Below are 15742 nucleotides of genomic sequence, written 5' to 3'. Positions count from 1 at the left end.
TAGCATTTTCCTCCCTGAGTTAGCTCCTGGTCCGGGAGGCAGAGGGGTGAAAATCCTCGGGCAGGTTGGTTGTAGGAACCAGGAGGCCCACCTGGCCCTGGGGAAGAGAGGGTTGGTGCACCTCCCCATGAATCAGAGTTGGGCCCAGGCCTGCCTGAGACCCCTTATTGTGCCCGTAACCAGAGGGAGGATGCCCAGGTGCTAGTCCCCTCTGCCAGGGAGGTCACCAGGAGCTCCATCAGAGGACAGCTCCCAGCCACAAACCATGGCTCCTCAGGACCCTTTGCTCCGCAGAGTTCTTAGCACCCAAATGCACTGGGTTCCCCCAATCCCCTATCCTTCCACTTGGAGACCCCTCTTGCTTCCTGGCACCTGCTTTGCCTCACTCGTTCTGTTTACCCTTTATGATTTGCTCCATAACCAACTCCTTCTAGGAAGCCTCTCATCCTTCCAGTCAGGTCCTTTACCCCTGCCCAATGTCTCCCAGTCCATGGCATGTGCTCTGTGTGTCATCTCTTTGCACACCTGTCCCCTTCAGTGGACTGGGAGCCCTTTGAGGGCAAGGTCATACCTGATTAGCTTGTTATAGAGTATGGAGCATCAACTTGGGCAGCAATGGGGAATGGTGTTTCTGGAAGGTGGAACAGCCTAGGCGAAGCCTTGGAGGGAAAGAGGCAGTAGTGAGTGGAAACCACCGTTTATTGAGTACCACTGTGTGCTGGCCACTGTGCTGGGTGTTTTACACACATAAACTCATGTAGTCCTCAGAGCAGCCCTGGGAGGATGCTAAGATATGATTTCCATTTCATTTGTTTATTTTGTTTGAGACAGGGTCTTGTTCTGTCATCCAGGATGGAGTGCAGCAGTGTGATTATCGCTCACTGCAGCCTTGAACTCCTTGACTCAAGTAATTCTCCTGGTTCAGCCTCCCAAGTAGCTGGGGCTACAAGCACATGTCACCATACCTGGATAATTTTTATATATTTTTTATAGACAAAGGGTCTTGCTACGTTGCCCAGGCTGGTCTTGAACTCCTAGACATAAGTGATCCTTCCACCCTGGCCTCTCAAAGCACTAGGATGACAAGCATGAGCCACCACACCTGGCCTTATTTCCTCTTTGAAGAAGTGGAAACTGAGCCTCCATGCACGGGCAAGGGACTTTTGCAGAGTTGCACGGTTGGGAGTGCAGAGTCTAGAGGGCGTCCAGCTCTGTCTGACTCCAAATCCAAACCTGGCCTCTCTCTGAATTGTAGGAATCTCCTGGGTGCTCTAAACTCAGCCTGGTTTAATGGAGAGAGAACATTTTGGATTTTATTTTATTTTACTAAATTACCTGCAGACTTTGATTGACCTTGAGACTTTACCTCAGACAAACCCTGGGCATCTTACAATTTGAATATTTTTATCCATTGATTTTTAAAAATTGAGGTAAAACACAAAGTATATGAAGTATGCTAATTCTAAGTGTACAATTCGATGTTTATATTGTCTCGTTCTCTCTCTTTTTTTTTTTTTTTTTGAGATGGAGTCTCACTCTGTCGCCCAGGCTGGAGTGCAGTGGTGCGATCTCAGCTCACTGCAAACTCCATCTCCCGGGTTCACGCCTTTCTCCCACCTCAGCCTCCTGAGTAACTGGAACTACGGGTGCCCACCACCACACCAGGCTAATTTTTTGTATTTTTTGTAGAGACGGGGTTTCACTGTGTTAACCAGGATGGTCTCGATCTCCTGACCTTGTGATCCACTCACCTCGGCCTCCCAGAGTGCTGGGATTACAGGCCACCCCGCCCGGTCTCTCTCTCTCTCTCTCTCTTTCGCCCAGGCTGGAGTGCAGTGGTGTGATCATCGTTCACTGCAACCTTGATTTCCTAGGCTCAAGCAATCGTCCTGCCTCAGCTTCCCAAGTAGCTGGGACTACAGGCTCATGCCACCATGCCTGGCAGATTTTTAATTTTATTGTAGAAACAGGGTCTCACTCTGTTGCCCAGGCTAGTCAACTCCTCCCACCTCAACCTCCCAAAGTGCTGGGATTACAGGCATGAGCCACCACAGCTGGCTAATGTTAATATTATTATTATTATTATAATAATAATTATTATTTGAGACGGAGTCTCACTCTGTCACCCAGGCTAGAGTGCAGTGGCTCGATCTCGGCTCACTGCAAGCTCTGCCTCCCAGGTTCATGCCATTCTCCTGCCTCAGCCTCCCGAGTAGCTGAAACTACAGGCTCCGGCTACCACGCCTGGCTAATTTTTTGTATTTTTTTTTTTTTTTTTTTTTTTTTAAGTAGAGATGAGGTTTCTTCACTGTGTTAGCCAGGATGGTCATGATCTCCTGACCTTGTGATTGCCTGCCTCGGCCTCCCAAAGTGTTGGGATTACAGGCGTGAGCCACCGCACCTGGCCCAATGTTAGTAATTATTAAACACACACCAGCAACTATCCTCCATATAAAGATACAGAACATTCCTCATTCCATCAAAGGCTCCTTTGAGCCCCCTCCCAGGCAATCTCCATCGGAGGTACCCATCTCACTTCAGATTCATTGTCCCGACTTCTCTTACCATACGCTAGTTTCGCCCATTCTTGAACTTCACATAAACAGAAGCACACAGGATGCAGGCTTTTGTGCCTGGCTTCTTTGACTCAACACTAGGTCTGTGAGATGCCTATATGTGGCTGCGTGTGGCTTGTTCTTTTTTATTGCTGTGTAGCGCCCCATCGCTGTGCTCTGGGTATACCACTCTTTGTGGCTTCCTTCTCCTGCTGATAGACGTTTGGGTTGTCAGTTGACTTATTTCATTCACTTGACTTATTTCTATTTTCATGAATTTTTTTTTTTTTTTTTTTTTTTTTTTTTTTTTTTTTTTTTTTTTTTTTTTTTTTTTTCCTGAGACAGTGTCTCGCTCTGTCGCCCAGGCTGGAGTGCAGTGGCGAGATCTCGGCTCACTGCAAGCTCTGCCTCCCGGGTTCCTGCCATTCTCTTGCCTCAGCCTCCCGAGTAGCTGGGACTACAGGCTCCCGCCACCACGCCTGGCTAATTTTTATTTTTATTTTTTGGAGTTTTAGTAGAGATGAAGTTTTGCCATGTTAGTCAGGATGGTCTCCATCTCCTGACCCCATGATCCGCCCACCTCGGCCTCTCAAAGTGCTGGGATTACAAGCGTGAGCCACCGCGTCCGGATCTATTTTCATGATTTTGATCCAAAGAGTTTCTTTTGTCAGGACACTCTGTAGTGGTGTTTGAAGAACAATTGGCTCTCTGGAAGTTTAGGGAACTGTGAATGTTTTCCTGATCTTAATCGTTTTGAATCAGAAACATATATATTTATTGATCCATGTCTTCTGTTAAGAAAAAGACATTGGGAGGGGACGAGGAAGAGAAAGGAGCAAATGAGCTTTAGTGGAAGTTTTCTCATTCTTCTCTTCACTCAAGCTACCTGGTAGATGATGGAGTCCTTCTGTAATTTAAAGTCAAATGCTCATAGGTGACAGTGGGAGCCATAATAAATGTGTGGGCGCTGTCCTTTTGGCGTCCTTTTTCTGCTACTTTGAGATCTCATAAATAACTGAGTATGTTTGGTAAGACGCCTTCCGCCCCTCTGTTTGCTCCAGCTGCAGTTGCTAGGTTGAGCTCCTGGTTGCTAGGGATTTTGTGATCCTGTGGCGGTCCAGAAATATGATGGATCAGTGGAACATGCTTTTGGTATTAACTGAAATGTTTCCCAAGCAAATCTTTTAATGTCACTGTATGCTTTGATGTTGTCCCAATTGGTTGATGATTCTTGCACGTTTCCCAGTTAGAGGAAGTGTCTTGAGTGGAGGAGACAAGTATCTTGGACTGGGAATCAGTCCAAGAGTCTGAAAAGCCTGCTTCTAGTCTTGTATCTGATACTAATTTGCTGTGTGACCTTGGGCAAGTGTCACTCCTTCTCTGGGCACTGGACGCTACAAAAGCAAAGACCTGTTGGCTTTAACAGCCTGCAGTTCATCACCCAAGTTCTCTAAGCAGGCCAAGTGCAAATCAGTTTCTCATTATCGGCTGGTAGATTATTGACAAAAGAATTCCCGTTCCCAGCTCACTTCCTTTCCACCCAGCAGGCTTCTGGGCTGAGTCTCCTTGGCCAGATGGTGTGTGTATAGTAGTTTCAGACTAATTTTAATATTCAATCAAACATAATTGGGATCATAAATCTTAAAAAAAATCCTACAACCCGTAAACATCTGATCATGTCATTTTCTGTTTCCTTCTGTTAAAATCTTTGGTAGGCTAGGTGCAGTGGCTCACGCCTGTAATCCCAGCACTTTCAGAGGCCACAGTGGGAGGATTGCTTGAGTCCAGGAGTTCAAGACGAGCCTGGGCAACATAGTGAGACCCCATCTCTAAAAAAAAAATAATAAAATACAATCATCTAGGCATGGTAGTCTGCACGTGTAGTCCCAGCCACTTGGGAAGCTGAGGTGGAAGGATCGTTTGAGCCCAGGAGTTTGAGACTGCAGTGGGCTATAATCACACCACTATACTCCAGCCTGGGCCATAGAGCGAGACCCTGTGTAAAACAAACAAAATTAGCAGTTTTCTATTGCTGCACAGGAGACAGAAAACAAGTGCCATTTCCTTTAGTGGGAAAGCTCACGTGGTGGTGGCTGCAAGAAGCGATGTCCTGAAAGGAATCTGGACTCACTGGCTTGCTGTGGGATCTTGATTGATTAATGATGTCTGTTATGAACTCAGGAATATAGTGGGAGCACATACCAGTATTTGCCAGTCATGACTGCAGTTTAAAGGCCACTCCCTTCAGTGTCATGGTCGAGGTCTTCAAGGGTGGCCCATGCCAGCTTCTCCAGCTTTTTTATCTTCTCCCCATCTCTATCTGACCCACCTCCAAAAATAACTACTTCCAGAACAGGCGCGGTGGCTCACGCCTGTAATCCCAGCACTCTGAGAGGCCGAGGTGGGCAGATCACTTGAGGTCAGGAGTTCGAGACTACCCTGGCCAACATGGTGAAACCCTGTCTCTACTAAAAATATGAAAATTAGCTGGGTGTGGTGGTGGGTGCCTGTAATCCCAGCTACTCAGGAGGCTGAGGTGAGAGAATCGCTTGGGCCCGGTGGGGCGGAGGTTGCAGTGAGCTGAGATTGTGCCATTGTACTCCAGCCTGGGCAACAGAGCAAGACTCTGTCTCAAAAGTAAACAAAACAAAACAAAACAAAACAAAAATAACTGCTTCCCTGGACCACCTATTGTCTCCCCAAATCCTCTTTGCTCCTGTGGTTCCCTTTGCTTGTTGGGACTTTTTATTGTATTAAATTGGCCAACTCTGCCTGTTTATCTTCCAAACTTCTATTACAGTTTGATCATCTGCTCTATGCTATTGTCTTTGGCTGTCTTGGGTGGGATTAATAACCCATTCTTCCTCTGATGTCCCATGGTTCTCTGCATAGACCTATAGCACAGCTTACCCTACAGAGCCTACCTCTAGACCCTACCTATGGATCCCATATAGCCTACCTATCAACCTGTACCCATAGCCTACCTACCACTTAGCCCTTTTCACACTTAGTTGCTTTTATGTCTCTCTCCAGTTCTACCTTGAGAGGGCCTCAAAGTCAAGGTCTGGGCTTTGCTCATCTTTGCATCTCCAGACCAGAGGCCCGCATAGTGCAGAGCTTCCATAAATCTGTAATGTGTGCACACGTGAATGAATAAAAGCCACACTGCATTTCAAAGTCAGAGAAAAATGATTTGGATAACTTTCCCAGTCGCCTGAGTTCGTCTGTCGATACTCCTCAGCTTAATTGTGGGTACTTTACTGTGGCAATAATATGACCCCCACATGCCTCCGAGACAGAGCTCAGCTTCAAGTTGTGAGTCTGTGTTTTCTCCATCGTGATGGCCTTGTTTTCTTTCTCTCTCCCTTTGCTCCCAGCCTGAAGATAAGCAGAAGGCGGCAGCTGCCTTTGCCCAGCTCCAGGGTGCCATGGAGACACTGGGCATCTCAGAGAGCGAGCAGCGGGCCATTTGGCGGGTCCTGGCAGCCATCTACCACCTGGGCGTGGCGGGGGCCTGCAAAGGTATGTCCTTCCTGCCGAGCTCACCTGGGAGGCCAGCTGTCTCCTTTGGCAGGCGCCTGACAAGGCCCCTCTCTTGGAGAGGTGGGAACAGGGTCAATCTGTCACGTTCTGTGTCTCTGGGACTGCTCTCGGGGAGGCTGCTGAAACTGGGCATCGTGAGGTGGACACAAGGCTGGCGTTTCAAGCAAACCTTCTAGACCAGCGCTGTCCACAAGAACTTTCTGCAGTGATGGAGATTACTGCTGTTCAGTGCAGTAACCACTAGCCACAGGCCGCTACTGAACACTTGAAATACAGTAGTGCGACTGAGGAATTGAATGTTTAATCGTATTGAATTCTACTTAATTTAAATTTAAGTAGTCATAGGTAGGGAGTGGCGACTGTACTGGCAGTACGGTAGAACAGCTCTAGAATATGGAAGGGAAGGTTGGGTCTGTGCAGTAAAGGTTCTGTGTTTCTTTTTATTTTTTAAATTTTTATGCTTTGAGACAGGGTCTTGCTTTGTCATTTAGGCTGGGCAGTCGTGGTGCGATCATAGCTCACTGCAGTTTCCGCCTCCTGGGCTCAAGCAATCCTCCTGCCTCAGCCTCCTGAGTAGCTGGGACTACAGGTGTGCACCACCATGCCTGGTTCATATATTTTTTTTATTTTTTGTAGAGACAGGGGTCTCACTTTTTTGCCCAGGCTGGTCTCGAACTCCTAGGCTCAAGCAGTCTTCCTGCCTTGATCTCCCAAAGTGGTGGGATTACAGGCATGAGCCACTGCACCCAGCCAAGGTGCTGCGTTTCTAGCTAGACATCTTGGAGATGCCCTGAAACTGATCTTGTATCCTTATCCCATCCTTAAGTGTCTGCTTGCTGATTTTCCCTATTTTGACCTGGTCTTCCAAGTGGTTCCTGCCATCCCCCCAGTCCTTACCTTCTCTCTATCCAATCATTCACCATGTTCCAGAGATAGTCTCTGTGACATCATTTCTGTCCTAGTTTCTCTGTCCTTACTGTAATCAGCTTACACGCGGTGTTTACCTTTGTGCGTGTGTGTGTGCTTGGATGGGTGCAGTAGCCTCCTTGCTGATGCCTTCATTCCTCCTTCTACCCATTCTCATCATGACCATCAGGTTCCTTTCTACTACACAGACCCATACTCCTGCTTAGAATCCTCCTGAGGCTTTTCCTTGCCTCTAAATCAAATAAGATTCCTTGGCTTGGCATTCAAAGCTCCTCACCTCCCTAACCTGTCTCTTCTGCTCCCTCTTTTGGCAATATATAAGGTTCTGGGGAGAGAGTGAGGATGAAGAGCAAGGGTTTCTGCCTTCATGGGGCCTTTGGTGCCTTGTATTATGGTTGTGACTTTGTCTAGCTCTTGTCGGTGGCTGGTGGCTTCCTTTGGGTCCAGAACATAGAACTGGAAGTTGCTTATTGAATGAACACCCGTGTGAATTGAGGTCTATTCTGGGACTGTGCATGGATTCTGGCTGACGTTCTGGGCTGTTACCTTAGGGGGCAGCAAAATCTTCGAGAAGGTGCTGGTGCATCCTTTCCGTCGTCCCCACATTCCCAGGCCCTGGGTCCGAGTCCTTTGATTCTCATCCATTTGAGCCACATACATTAACCCACTGTTTTGATTTTGGAAATTTCTAGAAGTCATACTGAGTCAGGAGTAAGTAAGATGGAGATTCCACAGTTGATCCAAGCCAAGGACAGACATGCTGGGCTGGGGCAAATATGAAAAAAAAAAATGCCACTTATCTTTCCAAAAATCATCCACGGACATTCGCAATGGCAAAGATATGGAACCAACCTAAGTGCCCATCAACCAATGAGTGGATGAAGAAAATGTGATATTTGTATATATATACCATAGAATACTACTCAGCCATAAAAATGAGATGAAATAATGTCTTTTGCAGCAACTCGGATGGAGCTGGAGGCCATTATCTAAGTGAAGTAACTTGAGAATGGAAAACCAAATATACGTTCTCACTTACAGGTGGGAGCTAAGCTATGAGGATGCAAAGGCATAAGAATGATATAATGGACTTTGGGGACTTGGGTCGGGGAGGTTAAGAGGGGGTGAGGGATAAAACACTACATATTGGGTACATGTGCATTGCTGGGGGGTTGGGTGTACTAAAATCAGTCGCCACTAAAGAACTTAACCAAAAACCACCTGTACCCCCAAAATGATTGAAAAAAAAATCAGCCATGGGCCATGCTCAGCACTTGGCTGTCTGGGCATCAGCACTACTTTGCTTAGGGACCTGTGATGTCTGTCACTCAACTTCCTGGTCACTGAGGCCAGCCGGAGTCAGGAGCAGACCCTGAGACAGAGATGTGGAAACATGTTGTATATTTGGGGGAGGACCCCAGAAGGCTGTGACAGGGGAATGGGAAAATGACACAGGGGAGGGAAGGCAGGAAGTACAAGGTGCATGAAGGAGTGGCTTACCCCTGGGAAACTGAGGCTCAGTCCTGCTGGGGACCCCTGGGAGACTCTGAGGAATATGCCTCCCGGTTGTCCTATCCAAGAGACAAGGAAGTTGAGATATTTATCCAGAAACTAAGGGAGCCCCCTGGCTTGTTAGCCCGTCACCAGGGAAGTGAAGGAGTTCAATTTCATTCCTGAGTTTCTCCTCCTGGGGCAAAGTGGGCCCCCCCCCCTTCTGATGTGGGCTCAAGGACCTGACCCATCACATCAGTGCATCTGACGATAAGAGAAAGTCACTTTTATAAATATTTTATTAATACTTGATGATGGCAATAATTTCTGCTAGTGCTCCCCCCACCCCACCTTATAAATTATTTTAAGAAGAGCTGCCGTCAGTCTGCCTGGGAGGCCTGCCTGGTGATTTACTTATAGATTCTGCTTTGAAAGATTTCATAATAGGTTGCTCTAAAATCAGCTATTAAGAATTTCAAAGTCGTATATAAATGTCTTTGCTTTGTGTCATAACAGATCATTTTGAAATATATTAAGAATCATTTTCATTAATCAGGTTTCTTTTTTTTTTTTTTTTCATTAAAATGATACTCCCTTCTCAGCGCGCCTGGCTTCCTAACTAATTCTGAGAGCCCTGATCCTGTTTTTAAAAACCAATAATAGCTCCCTCTGGGGAGAATTTGGGCCTTATAACTGGACACAGGGTTTTTGAACTGTTAGAGCAATGACAATCACCACTAATATTGGCTTGGTGTTTGACAGTTTCAAAAGCACTTACACCTCTGTTATGCCTTTTTATTGCATTAGACATATGTGCTAACTTAATGCCATGGCCAAGAGTCAGGAGTCAGCCTGCTGGGTATGAATCCTGGCGCGGCCTTTCTGAGCCTCAGTCTCTTCCTCTGTAAAATGGGGCTAATGATGGTACCCACTTTGCAGGCTTCTTGTGAGAACTGAAGGAGTCAATGGCAAAAACTGTGGAGCACAGGACTTGGCTCCTGGCAGCGTGTTTCATAAGGGTTCGTTTTCATCCATCTCCGTTTTTTAGACAAGCAAACAGAGGCTCAGAGAAGGTGTGCCACTGATCTGGTATCACACAGCCAGTACCTTCCAGAGTGGGTTTTGGGCCATTCTCGTTTTCCTGGGGCCACTGTGCTGAGTGCTTATAGACTCGATGATGTCACCACCTCCTTAGAACAGCCTGGGAGGGGTGGGGACTGTTATGATGCCCATTTTATAGAGGAAGAAACTGATGCATAGCAGAGAGTTTCATCCTCAGGACGTACAGCTAAAGTTAGAGATGGGATTTGGACTTAGGTCCGCCTGAGCTCTGAGCCCTGAGACCAGCCTCTGGAACCACACCTCCCACCTCCCAAGCACTCTGTGTTCCTGCCTATGGCAGACCTACAATTCACCTCAATTCTGAGACTACCCCGAGTTAGCAGAGTTAACACAGACCCTTCAGGTTAGGGGTTCAGTCCCACAAGACTGTCCCCACTTCAGATGCCAGCTGCAAGCACCCTGCCTCCCATACTTCTAACCAAGTGGCTTTTTTACATAGTGAGTTCTCATGACCCCTTTCTCTTGTCTAATAATTCACTAGAATGACTCACAGGATTCAAGAAAACACTTTGCTTACAACCACTGCTCTGTTATAAAGGATACAACTCAGGAATAGGGCGAGGGATAAGGGAGGGGACAGAGACTCCTGTCCTCTCTAGGCATGACAGCCTCCCAGCACTTTCATGTGTTGGAAACTCTCTGAACCCCACCCTTTAGGGGTTTCCATGGAGGTTTCTCTATGCAGACATGATTGATCAAATTATTGGCAATTAACTCGATCTCCAGCTCTTCTGTCACATCTTAAAAAGAAACCCTATAGCCTTTAGCTATTGCCCTCTAAACCCCCGTCCCTAAGCAATGTCTTCCCCCCACCCTAAACAACCATGAATCTACTTTCTGTCTCTGTAGATTTCCTCGTTCTGGACATTTGACGTGAATGCAGTCATGCAATATGTGCATATGTTTGTTGTCTTTTATGACTGGCTTCTTTCTTTTTTTTTTTTTTTTTGAGACGGAGTCTCGCTCTGTCGCCCAGGCTGGAGTGCAGTGGCGCAATCTCAACTCACTGCAAGCTCTGCCTCCCAGGCTTATGTCATTCTCCTGCCTCAGCCTCCCGAGTAGCTGGGACTACAGGCATGTGCCATAATGCCTGGCTATTTTTAAAAATATTTTTAGTAGAGGTGGGGTTTCACCGCATTAGCCAGGATGGTCTCAATCTCCTGACCTTGTGATCCACCCGCCTCGGCCTCCCAAAGTGCTGGGATTACAGATGTGAGCCACTGTGCCCAGCTGCTTTCACGTGGTATAGTATTCACAAGATTCATCCATTTTGTAGCATGGATCAGTACTTTAGTCCTTTTCATGGCTGAATTATATTCCATCGTATGGATATACCACATTTTGTTTACCCATGGACCAGTTTTTTTTTTTTCTTTTATTCTTCCTGAGAGCTGGGTCATAGTAATTGCTTAGAAAATTCTAGTTGAATCTATGCCCCAAACCGGCTTGCACAACAGGTAGAATTAGGCCCATTTTGCAAAGGAGAGCCCAGAGGCAGAGCGGTTCTGTGATGGGACAAGCATATATGTGTATGCCAAGAAGACTAGACTTTGCAGTCAGCCACCTCCAGCCAAGTTTCAGCTTTGCCCTTTGATGGATGTGTAATCTTGAACAGATCACTTCCCGTATCTAAGCCTCAGTTTTCTCATCTATAAAATGGGACAGCTGTGATACCTTCTCTATAGGGTGAGGAGTGATGAAACGCAACGATGTTCATAGGAAGCCATTAGTTCAGGGCTTTGTGGTTCTGGAAATGTGTCTGTTTTGTTTGTCCTGCAGATCCCATGGTAGACATAAACCAGTCCTCTGGGTCTGGGTCCCCAGTCCTCTCTTAAACGTCTAGCCAATTACTCTGAACTTGTTGGGGTTTACACTATTTTTACCTCAACTTACGGTAAGAAGCATTTTACCTTTGACCCAGTGAGCGCGCACACACACACACACACACACACATACATTTTTTTTTTTTTTTTTTTTTTTTTTTTTTTGAGACGGAGTCTTGCTTGTCACCCAGTGAGTGCAGCGGATCTCAGCACACTGCAAGCTCCGCCTCCCGGGTTTACACACACACACCTCGCCCGGCTAGTTTTTTTGTATTTTTTAGTAGAGACGGGGTTTCACACACATCACTCTCGACTCCTGGCCTCGTGATCACACCACCGCGTCCGGCCACACACATACATTTTATAGAGAATAGAGGGAATCCTCTGTATTCGTGAGTTTGAAAAAAAAAAAAAAAAAAAAGAAAAAGAAAAAGGAAAACAAGCCAACACTGGCATGTAGCTACAACCATGCCCAGAAACTCACCCTGGGATATCCACTTTCTCTGCAGCTACAAATCCCATTTTGGGTTTTGTTTCACCTTTATTTTGATTTTTAACCTTATGCAATCTCTCCACCCAGCCACCAGAGTGGCCCTTTTCACACAAAACCCAGCCCACACCATTCCTCTGTCCCCATGCCTGCCCAGGTTGCTCAGAGACAAGCTAAGGCTGCTACAAAGATCTCCAGGGTTCCAGGGAATAGGGGCGCAATGATTCCCAAGCACTCTGTGCTGAGTTACATGCCAGATCACCAGACCTGAGGAAGTATTCAAGATAATGCCTTAAAGGTGAGTCTTTGTCTATTGTTTTTTCAGATGGTGCAGTTGTGGCTCAGAGAGGTGGTGCGATGTGCCCAAGGGCACGCAGCCGGGAAGTGATGGAGCTCAAAGCTGCCTAAGCCTAAGGCTCTCAGGCTTTGCACGGGGACCAGGACCCTTTTTAGTTGCTGTCAGCATAGATGAGGGTTTTCTGTGTGTGTGTGTGTGTGTGTGAGAGAGAGAGAGAGAGAGAGAACACTCCTGAAGTCTAATCTATTCTCCTGTGTGTGGGGAGTAGCTTTTGGCATAAGCTGGGTGGGCTCAGGTGGACACCCTCCATATAAACTTCTTGGTTGTCCAGGGCAATTATACTTTGCTCAGCCTGGATGTCAGCAGGTGGCCCTGCCCTGTCTGGCAAGGTCCAGGCAGTGAGAAGGCTCCTGAACTTGCGTTAGATGCTGCCTGACAGCCTTGGCAGAGGGCACGGTCAGGACTGTGAGATCGGGTATGGTGGAAGACTATGGGCATCACCCATAGACCCCTAATTGGTTCACCTAGGATGTCCATGCAGCACAGAAGGTGTGGTGGACTTGCCTGCTGAGGAGGGCTCAGCAAAGGCCCATGGCTGTGATGGGCAAGGAGATGCTTCATCTCTCAGCTCCTCTGGTGTCTGGAGGTCAAGTATGGCCTCCCCTCTCCCTCGCTCCTCATGCACAGGTTCTGAGTGTGCCCGTCCTGTGCCCAGCTCTCAGTGGGGATGGAACTGGGCAGCCCCTGTTAAGACACCTTTCCCATGCCCACCCCATGCTGCAATGTAGCACATGGCATTCCATTTGCTCCTCTAGATAAACTTAACCACATTCTGCAGATGAGGAAACCGAAGCTCCTCCAGGAGAAACTGCTTGCCCAGGGCACACAGTGAGGCTGTGCCCGAGCTTGGACTGGGATCAGGTCTGTCTGGCTCCAAGGCCTCCTCCTTCCACTGCAGCATGGAAAGAGGATGGTCAAAGGACAAATGGCCCCTGTTTGGGGACTCTCAGGTTGGACCAGGGCAAGATCGCTGTGGATTTATTCTTGGATGCTCAGCTGGGAGCCCTGGAGCTCTCTCCAGGGATCCTTGTCTCATGATCACATCACCCAATTGGACATCATCTCTGTCCTAGAAGCCTGGAATGGCTTCCCAGTCAGGCTCCTGGCTCCCCGTCTTCCCCATCCTTTCTACCCCTATCTGTTCTCATGCCACAGCCAGCAGAAACTCCCCAGTTCACACATTTGGTCTGGTTACTTCAACAGAGCTACCGATGACCCGGTATGAGGGCAATTCCAGCTGCTGTGGTCCCTGCGCACCTCTCCTGCCTCAGTTTGCACCCATGATGCTGTGGCTCAGCTGCAGAACATGTTTCCAGTTTTACTCTCTTGCTCTTCCCTGCAAGAGCTATGGTATGGCGGTCTTGTCCTCTCCTGCTCACCCTACTTCCCTTTGCCAACACCTCAGCTCTTGATTCGAAAGTCACTGCCCCCACAAGCCTTCCCTGGCCCTGAACAAGGTGTGGTTTTCCTGCTCTATATGCTCCAGGCATTCCCTGGCCTCCTTTATTTATTTTTCATATGGGACGATTGATTATTGGATTAATGTCTGTCTCCCTTGCTGGGCTGTAGCTCTGTGGGTACAGAGGTCTTGTCTGATTCTGCTCATCGTTGCATCCCCACGGACTAGCACAGGGCCCGGCACATAGTATGTGCTCAGTAAGTATTTATTGAGCCATGTGTCTTCTTGGCAACTCTCAAAGGAGGGAGAGGTCACCCTAGAATTGAGGTGAGATGAGGATGTGAAGGGGTTGTGCACTTAATCACGTTGGCAGTTGAAGGAGAGGGTCCAGGCAGGAGGACAGACAGACAAGAGCACTGAACGACAACCACTCTGCTCCTGTGGGCATCCCCTCTTGCTCTGACTCTAGGACGCCTCTCATCACAGGACAGGTGGCTCCTGGGCTTAGTCAGTTTATTACAGATTTACCTCGAGAGGCTGGGCACAGCTGACCTTTGGATCTTAAAAGCCTGCTTCCATGGTGGCAAGGAGACTGCATCCCTCCCTCTGTCTACATAGTATCCACACCTCCTTTCTGTCTCTCTGGCTTGCCATCACTGATGGGTTCCTGGGGAAGGCAGCAGGAGGGGGCTCTGAGGGCCAGCACCACATGGCAGGCAGAAAACACTTGGTGATTTGACGTAGTGGTTGATTTGCTGCTCACCAAAGCTCATGGCTCAAGCCATCACTCCAGGTCCATTAGACAACAATTCTTCCAAGCTCATGCTTCTCTCCTTTGGCAAAAAGTGGCCTGTGGAACAATTAGCTGGTGCTTGTGTATTTCAAATGGCAGTCAATGGATGCTTTCTGGAGCTAAACTTGGTGAAGAGAGAGTAGGGAGGAGAGGAGAGCTGGCGTCCCAGAATTGAACTGAGCAGCATTCAAGTCCAGGCTCCCTGATCTCCTGGCAGTGTGATTCACCCTGTGTCAGAGACTTTTCATCTCATTGGACCTCAGTTTTCTTGTCTGTAAAATGATAATAACGTCACCTACCTTCTACAATCATTGTACAGTCAGATAATAAATGTTTAATACTTGGCGTATAGGAAGTATTCAGTAAGCAGTAACTCTCTTTTCTTTGCAAAGCATTTTGGTTGTCAGTTCTTTCTGTTGGCATTAAAGCCTGCCTCTGAGATGGGCTTGGTGAGGGTTGTTAAACCCATTTGGTGAGTGAAGAACTTGCACCTCTCAGAGGTGTGGCTCCTCACCTAAAGGCATGAAATGAAACTTCTGTGCTAGACAACAGCAGGTTCAGAACCAGAATCCAGTTCTAGACTCTCAGCTCAGTGCTCTTTCTGCAGTTTAGCAGAAGGCCCGAGAGGCCAAGGGCAGTGTAGGGCAGTGGTTAGAGCACAGTCTAGCGTGACACAGATCTGGGCTCAGATTGAAGTAAGAATTCCAGCACTGGCTGGCTTTGTGGCTGTTCCGTTACAGTGCTGCCGAAGGAATTGGCCCCAAAGCCCATGGCTTAAACAATCACTTTATTATTTCCCAAGGCTTCTGTGTATCTGCACTTTGGAAGGGCTCAGCTGGGAGGTTTTGGCTTGGGGTCTCCTATGTGGCTGCAGTCAACTGGTGGCTGATGAAGCATAGGAAGGCTGGAGTAGCCCATTTCCCAGACTTCGTGTGGTCTCAGGTCTCTCCTTGTGGGCTGGTTGGGCTTCCTTATGGCATGGTGGCTTCAGGACTCCAAATGCAAGTTTCCAGGAAGCAAGATGGAAGGTGCATCACCTTTTCTGAGCTGCAACACTTCTGCCATGTTCTATTGGTAAAAATCATGTCACAGTTTCAAGGATGAGCAAAACCAAATTCCACCCCTAGGTGAGGGAGCAGTGAGATTCTAGGGCGTATAGGATGGGAGCTATTGGTGTGGCCATATCTTGCCATAGTGACCTTGAACAAGTAACTTAAGCTTTCTGAGGCTTAGTTTTCTGA

At 47.7% G+C, this 15742-nt stretch overlaps 1 protein-coding gene across 2 annotated transcripts in view; it reads left to right on the top strand.

Moving 5' to 3' along the window:
* The window catches only part of MYO18B (myosin XVIIIB), a 300206-nt gene that overhangs the window by 51509 nt on the left and 232955 nt on the right, over window positions 1-15742 (top strand). For both annotated transcript variants that reach the window (XM_050745880.1, XM_050745879.1), the window contains exon 12: window positions 5933-6077. In XM_050745880.1, the coding sequence (XP_050601837.1) occupies window positions 5933-6077 (145 nt within the window). The remainder of the gene's footprint in view (window positions 1-5932; window positions 6078-15742) is intronic.

The sequence above is a fragment of the Macaca thibetana genome, chromosome 10 (genome assembly GCF_024542745.1).
Source record: "Macaca thibetana thibetana isolate TM-01 chromosome 10, ASM2454274v1, whole genome shotgun sequence".
Taxonomy (NCBI): domain Eukaryota; kingdom Metazoa; phylum Chordata; class Mammalia; order Primates; family Cercopithecidae; genus Macaca; species Macaca thibetana.
Note: the sequence above shows the minus strand (reverse complement) of the source record. Positions and strands in the feature narration are given on the sequence as shown.